Here is an 8,142-nt window from a genome sequence, read left to right as displayed (position 1 = left end):
ATGTTTCTTTTTTTTTTTTTAACAGAAGTCTTGTTTCATGCTATTCCCTGTGTTCCCCATAGCCAGAAACCAGTCTGTCTCTAGAGTCCTTGGTCCATTTTAAATAATCTGTTTTTCTCTCACACCCTGGAATTTTATTACTTTGCCTTGTCTCTGTAGTAAACTTGATCAGAATTGAGTTTCAGGTTTCAACCCTTCTGTATAAAGCAAATGAGGATGATTAAAGATGTTTGTTCTGCGAGGTGCAGCCTGTGGGAAGGCTGGTGCTGCAGTTGGTAAAAGAATGTACCAACAGTTAGGGAAGATAGAAAAGTTAAAAGTTTCTTGATACCCTTGAAGGAACCAGCAAATGAGTTCTGAGAAAGGAATGTGAAGCCAGGAGGAAAGTAGGAAACTTTATGTTTGATTTTGTTGTGAGGAGAGGGTCTAGAAAGGTTATACCAGGAATGCTTTCATCAGGTTATGCTGGCTGTGTTGTCTGTCCATTCCAGTTCTAAGGATAGCCAGGTATTGTATGAAGATTGATACAGTTTTTTTGACTCATTTCTATATTGCTTAGTCCTTTTTTTTTTGGTATCAGGGAGCGAACTCAGGACCTTGTGCTTGCGAGGTAGGCTGTGGAACCACTGAGCTAAATCCCCAGCCCTGACTCTTGTTTCTAGATGCAAACCCTTCAGGTACAATTGATTAACAAATATGTAAAGACTAAGGTTTGTGGTCAAGGAAATCAGGAAAATACATACACATATACATATGTACATGTACTTGAACTTTTGACATTTTGGAGTGGGGAAGAAATGATATTCTTTAAGACATATCAGACAGACGATCTAATAATGTATTCATAGTGTGTGTGTTACAGGGTAGAGAATTAATGTTATACTACAGGCTCAAAACTCAGCTGCAATGTGGCCTTTAGACACACAATCATAAAATACCCATGATTCGCCACAGTGGTGCCATGGGTTGTCTAGAGTTTGCCTTTTTCCCACAGTATTGCAGTGTGAAGTGGGTGGAGGGAGATGCACCTGAAACTCTAGTGGCAGAAAGCTATGGCTATAGTCCAGCAAGTGGTTACAAGAGCCAGATTAGGTTGTAACAGTAGGGTAAAGAACAGAGTTCTGGGATTTCAGGACAGATTTAAAGATATTGAGTGAGCTTTGGCTAGATTTGAAATATTGTATGTGGAGTTAGGGTAGCATTAGAAGATGACTTTGTGGTTTGAGGTGAAGTGGTACCTTACTTAACTTTACATGCCTCTGTGATAAGACTTTTTCAATATTGTATGGTAATTTTTTTACCATGTGAGGATAGAAACAGCATTTATGTTGTTCATCATTGAATTGTAGCTCCAGTTTTTTGCTCATTGATTGTTGAGGACATAGTTGAATTTGGCTAAATTTGAGAGGACCAAGGACCCACTGCCTGGTTGAGATGACTAATACAAAGTTGTGTTTATGCGTTTGAGGAATAGAAAAGAAGGACTTAGACATATAGATGTATCACCATTAACACATAGATGATAATTCACCGGGGATAGATGAGAGTAGAGGGCCAAGGACAATATCCTGAAACACAGGATCCCAAAAGAAGGAAGGAAAAAAATAAGTAGGAAAGAATGAGGAGAATGTGCTACATAGCAGCTAAGAATGGAAAGAATTTCCATAGTCAAATTAATTCTACACACTTTTGCCAGGTAGATGGTAAAATTAATTCATTTGTGTGTTTGTGTGTGTATGGGTGGGGAATGTTTATTCAGTAAACATTACTCACTAAAATTAAATGAGATTTAAGGTGATCATTCAGTAATAGTTAAATTTTCTTTTTTGGAAATGTTCACTAGTATTGGATATGCACCCTAGGACACTACTAATGATTATGTTCTCCATTATGTTATTCACTAACTCACTTTTATTTCTTATTTGTAAAGGAAACTTTTCAGTATACACTCTTCCGATGGGCTGAAGAGCTTGATGCCCTCAATCGAATACAAGACTTACTTGGTTGCTATGAGCAGGCCTTGGAACTATTTCCTGATGATGAAGTGATTTGCAATAGTATGGGGGAACATCTTTTCAGGTTTGTGGTAGTTTCAGTATTAATTGTTAAGAGTTATTCTGTATCAGTCTGGATTGGGAATAAATTATAGAGTAATTTGAACAGGGAAACTGTAGTATGGGGAATAATTAAGAAGAGGGAATTGGAGTAACAAGTAAGGAGAACTCAAAAGAATGTAAGAATGGCAGATATAAAATGTACTATCGTAGCAGATTGAATATTAAATTATATACTGCATAATGATCATTGTTTCTAGGCCTGAGATAAGAGTACCCAAGGAAGATTTCCCTCTAGTGGACTGAGAGCCAGTCTTTGTTAGAGAAGACTTAGCTGTAGTTCACAAGTTGGCAGGGAAGTCACTGGTTCTTTGCCAGGGAACTTGAAAATCTGTTTTCTGGAACTTGCTAGACTTTTGCCTTCTGGGGTGCCAGAGAAAGCCTCATTTGGGAAGTGTCAAACGGGAGGCACTCTGTTAAAAACCACTCAGTACAGTGTAGTCCGGGGAGATGCTGCTGGCTGCCATGCACTTCAGGAACCTGGTGCCAGAGAGGCCCTTAGCTCACTGGAAACAGGAAGCAAAAGGCTTACTCCTGTTACTTCACTCTCCCTTTGTGCTGGCTGTTGGAAAAACATTAAAGGGCCAGATACATTTTTCACATAGGCAAAAAGGGTGTTTGGCAATGGATTATAATTGACTATCTTGGGGATTTCCAAGACTATTCCTAGGTTTGCTGATTTGCTAGGAGGTCCACAGGAACCAACATATATTCATAGTCATGGCTCAAATTTATTACTGTGAAAGAATATGAAGCAAATTAGCAAAGGGATAAAGTGCATGGCCCAAAGTCTCAAGGAAACCAGGTTCAAGCCTCCTGAGGATGCTTTTCCTTTCCCCAGCAACAAGTTGTGATAACACTGCTGAAATGTCAACTAGGGAAGTTCATTAGAAGTTCAGTTTCCAGGGGCTGGCCACTTAGCTATGCCCTACCTGGCAGCAGGTGTCCAGCAGATTGTCCTATTTTCAGTTATATAGTTAATAGTACTCATGATAATTCAATACTATGTTTCAGGTTAGACAGTATAACAGGAAATTGTAGCTCTACCTACTTTTGGAACATTATAACTGTGTCTTGTATAACTCTTATGGAAGAGTTACCAATCATTAAGCCAAAAATAACTTGGTATTAATTTGCTTTGGGAGATAGAATAGCAAAATTTCTAGTTCAGACATTTTGTTATACTTTAGCCTCATTGTCTGAGACAATAGTTTTTTTTGTTCTGTGCTACTTTTGTAAGAAACAGTGTTCATTGACCCTCCCCACCGAAATAGTTATTATTCTGAGAAAGAGTACTGAAGTAAATGATAGCTTTCTTTCATGACATTTATTTGTGAAATAAAATTTGTTCAGAGTATGTCATCTTTACAACCTTTTTTTTTTTTTTTGGTATCAGGGATTGAACTCTGGTCCTTGTGCTTGTGAGGCAGGCACTGGAACCACTGAGCTCTCATCTTTACATCCTTTTGTTAGTCTAGTGGCTTCAGATTTAAAGGAAATATATTTAAATTGCTAGTATGATGATGATTTTCCTACTTAAAAAAAGACATTCTTGCAGTTCTTTGATATTATTGACACACATGCTGAGTGGATTATATAATTTTTGGATTAACATTGCAATTTAGGAAAATGGAAAATATTAAACCTAGAGGAAGCACAAACTCAGGAAATTAATTAGTGTTTGCATTGATTCAACAAATTGATCATTGATACTTGGAAATATTTTAATATACATTTGTAAGTTAGTCTCAACAAATTGTGATTTTGGGCCAGGGATTTAGCTCAGTGGTTTTGCTGCCTGCCTTGCAAGTGCAAGGACCCAAGTTCGATCCCCGGTACTAAAAAAAAAAAAAAAAAAAAAAAAAAAAAAATGTGATTTTATACAGTATAATATATTTCATACTATGGCAACTGTACAGTAAGAACTAGCTAGCTCTCCCTTTAAAATAACTTAAAATGAAGATATACTAATCTTAAACATTTTGATTTTAACCTAAAATATGAGTGCCTGTCATTTAACACAGCATTGCTTTTTGTTAGAGCATGGACCCCTGAGTTCCATAATGTCTTTTTTGCTTGAACCATTCCCAGAATGAGTAGTCTGATTTATTTCTTTAAATTTGACAGTGCTTAAAGACTGCTTGTGAAGTAGTATGAGTAAAAAGAATTCTAGCTTAATTCTGTTCAAATTTCTGGTTAATTACAGATAAGTATAGAATGTGAGTGTTTAGAAATATATAGCAATTATGATACTGCTGTAAATCTAAGCAGATGGTTGGGAGCTTTCATTTTGAATGGAATATACACCAGTTTGGACGCTGACAAAATCCTATGTTATGTGAGCTACATGGTAACCAGTTGTAGTACAGCCACATTGGTCTACAGGCAATTTAGTATTTTAAAAAGAGAGGAGGGGTTCTTTACAGATAGTTTCAGAAACATTGTTGTAGATGTTTTGATAGTTTTTTCTTCCTGGCTATGATTTTCTATGCTCAGATCTAGTTTAGTAAAAATTTTTTGGGTGACTTGCCTAAAGCATTTAATGTCCTTAGAATGGTTTTCTTTTTGCAGACATATGTATTTACTTCCTTTAAAGTTTAATTAAAATGTGAGTTATAATAACAATGCAACTGGTATAAATTGGTTTGGCAGCAGATACAACTGACTCTTAATGACTCAGCTGTTGAGAGAAAAAAATGCAGGTATACTGGAAAGGAGTGTCCTAGCCATGGATATTGGTATGTATTACAGAAGGAATGGTTTCCAGGAAGAACTAGTGTTCTAACCAGTTGGCTAAGTGGAAGAGGACTGTAAGAGCTTTCTCTATACTTTATTTTAATATTAATTTATATTCAGGTATTTGTTAGTGTCCTAGGATGCATAAATATAGGAGGGATTCAGGAAAAAGAAGTCATAAGGATTGTAGCCCTTGTAGGAAGCTTTCCAAAGAGGTAGCCTCCTACCTTTGGGGTGCTACTAAGAGATTCTTAAGCTAGGTGATTGGCATGAACAAAAGCACTGTAATTGATGGCATATGGTTGAGTATATTTTATCTTTGTCTTTCATTATTTTACTCTATTTTAGAATGGGATTTAGAGATGAAGCAGCGGGGTATTTTCATAAGGCAGTGAAGCTAAACCCTGATTTCAGTGATGCAAAGGAGAATTTTTATCGTGTTGCAAACTGGTTGGTAGAACGCTGGCACTTTATCATGCTTAATGACCGCAAGAGGAATATGATTTATAATGCAGCAATCCAAAAGGCAGTTTGTTTGGGATCCAAAAGTGTTTTGGACATTGGAGCAGGAACTGGAATTCTGAGGTTTGTTATAATTTGTATTTTAATTATATATACATGTATACTGATGTAAATAAAAGATTTGCTGTATATACTAAATTTAATATTAGACTTTTAGAAGAGTAGGTATTATAGACTTATAATTGATGAAACTATTACTATATTTTTTCATTAATTAAGAGTTGGTGAAAACTTCAGAAAAGTTTGGGATTATCAAAATTTTAAATAATGTATTTTAAGAATATTTTTGTATTACCATTCTTGTAGAATCTAAAAAGCCTATTAGTATTTTTCATGCCAATAGTGTCTTCTTAATAGGGTCAATGTCATGATTTATTGAATGATTTGTTTCAAGAATATTAGTTCATTTTTGAATGCAGAATTGATTGTGTTAAAGAATAAAAAGAAAACCTCATGTTTAGTGTTCTCTAATTCCATTGAAAGTTGAGAAGTTATTATTTTTGGATTACTGTTATTATTTCTGATGGCACATTTTTTCCCTTTATAGCATGTTTGCTAAAAAAGCCGGAGCACAATCAGTGTATGCCTGTGAGTTATCCAAAACGATGTACGAACTGGCCTGTGATGTAGTGGCTGCAAACAAGATGGAAGCAGGGATAAAGCTCCTACATATGAAGTCACTTGACATAGAAATTCCAAAACATATTCCGGAAAGGTATTGCATTGTAAAATGATTTTACTGTTTATAATTTAGTTTTGTTTTTAAAAATTAGGATACACTTACAGCTTCTAGTCCTAACAAAAATACCAACACCATTATTTTGTAAGGATATATGATAGTTTAATAAGAGACAGATTTTCAGAGTAATGTTGTACGCTCCATGAAATATATTTAAAAATCGAGAAAAAATTTCAGAGGAATTTAGTAAATAAACTTGGTCTTTAGCAAGTTACTTTGGTTAGTTTCAGTGTTCTGATTTGTAAAAATGGGTAGTACATCTCATATGATGATTAACTTTAAAAATTATCTTTAGAAATCAGATGCAGTGAACTTATATTTTATATTAATATCCATGTTTAAAATGAAAGCTTTTGAAGTATCAGTTGTCAATGTATTTGGACATGATATTCAAATGATTTTGAATATAATTCCTAAATTTTGGATATTTATTTATTTATTTGTTTATTTTTTTCTTTCTCCAATACTGGGAATTGAACTCAGGACTTTGTGCTTGCAAGGCAGGTGCTGCGCCACTGAGCTAAATCCTTGGCCCTAGTTTTGTTTTTTTAATGGGCTGATTGTGATCCATATCACAAGGCTGATGAAATTTTAGAATTAGAGGAATTTAAAAATTATCTGTTCCATGCCAGACATGGTAGTACATTCCTGTAATCCCAACACTCTGGGAGATTGAGGCAGGAGGATCTAAACTGTGAGCCCAGCTTGGGCAGCTTACTGAAACCATATCTTAAAATAAATATAAGAAGGATTGGGAATGTAGCTCATTGTGAAGGCTCTGGGTTCAGTCCTTAGTACCACTAAAAAAAAAAGCAAACACACAAAGAACTGCACACAGAGAAACCAAATTGGCTCAACATTATCATTTTAGAGGCATTCTGTTGTTCTTTCATTCTCTATATGTAATAATGTTTGCATAGTACTTACACTTTTCAGTGGTCTCTACATCTGTTCTCATAAAAGAAGCATGTTAGATTATTTAAGCAGGTGTAAGCCCATTTTATAGAAAACAAAAGCAAAACAAACAAACAAAAAAGCCAAAACAAAACATCCTGAATTGTCTTAGTCTGTTCAGGTTGCCTAACGAAATACTACAGACACAGTGCCTTAAATGACAACAGACACTTACTTTGTCAGGCATGTTCTCCTCCTTGCTTGCAGATGGCCTGTCTTGCAGTTTCATTAGGTTGTTTTTCCTCTGTGTATGACAGTATGATCTCTAGTGTCTTACTCTTTTGTGAGGACACTAGACCTATGTTGGTTTAGGGCTCCACCCTCATGGCCTCATACCACCTTAATATTTAAGGGCTCTGTCTCTAAGTATAGTTATTTCAGGAATTAAGGTTTTAACATAAGAATTATGGGAGACAAAATCAAGTCTATACTATGAATCTGAAGTTATTTTAATGTAATTTTATTCACAGACTTGTAGAAAGATTTACTGACTTTGAATTAGGAGATGTGAATTTTAATTCAAACTGTTATTAATTGATTTTGGCCTTTAGCAGATCAGTATACTTTAAAATGTTGGACTAGATGATTTGAGATATCTTCCATATTCTAAATATGAACAGTTGTAAATAGTGACTACTTTATTTTCTGTATTTTCAAATAAGACTGGGTATAGGCACTGTGCAGGATACAAAAGACATTCCTGTTCCTCCAGGTACCTACAGTCTGGCTAGAAGATGGGGAATGGTTGTGAAACTCTGCTTTATCTTCAGGTTACAAAAATGAATGATACTGGCAATAAGAGCTAAAGTAATTCAGAGAATTATTTTAGTGTGTTTTCAAGTAGAATTTTCTTGAAAGTAAGAATGGGCAGAAGGATGTACTAGGCTTTTGTAAAGATTCAAGGGAAGCAATAAGTAGATTCAATTAACTGTAAGAGGCAAAAACTTGGGTAATGTGATATCATAGAAGATAGAATATGGATTTTGGAGAGGGAGGGCTTTTAAATTTTACTTTAAAAAAAAATGACAACTGGAAAAGACAATTTTGATACACATAGAGCTAACAGTGATAGAGAAT

General features: G+C 35.1%; 1 protein-coding gene across 2 annotated transcripts in view; it reads left to right on the top strand.

The window, feature by feature from the left end:
* The window catches only part of Prmt9 (protein arginine methyltransferase 9), a 40,899-nt gene that overhangs the window by 1,771 nt on the left and 30,986 nt on the right, over positions 1-8,142 (top strand). For both annotated transcript variants that reach the window (XM_010610911.2, XM_010610910.3), the window contains exons 2-4: positions 1,931-2,079; positions 5,199-5,435; positions 5,920-6,087. In XM_010610911.2, the coding sequence (XP_010609213.1) occupies positions 1,931-2,079; positions 5,199-5,435; positions 5,920-6,087 (554 nt within the window). The remainder of the gene's footprint in view (positions 1-1,930; positions 2,080-5,198; positions 5,436-5,919; positions 6,088-8,142) is intronic.

The sequence above is a fragment of the Fukomys damarensis genome, unplaced genomic scaffold, assembly GCF_012274545.1.
Source record: "Fukomys damarensis isolate Sample0158 unplaced genomic scaffold, DMR_v1.0_HiC HiC_scaffold_38, whole genome shotgun sequence".
Lineage (NCBI taxonomy): Eukaryota > Metazoa > Chordata > Mammalia > Rodentia > Bathyergidae > Fukomys > Fukomys damarensis.
Note: the sequence above shows the minus strand (reverse complement) of the source record. Positions and strands in the feature narration are given on the sequence as shown.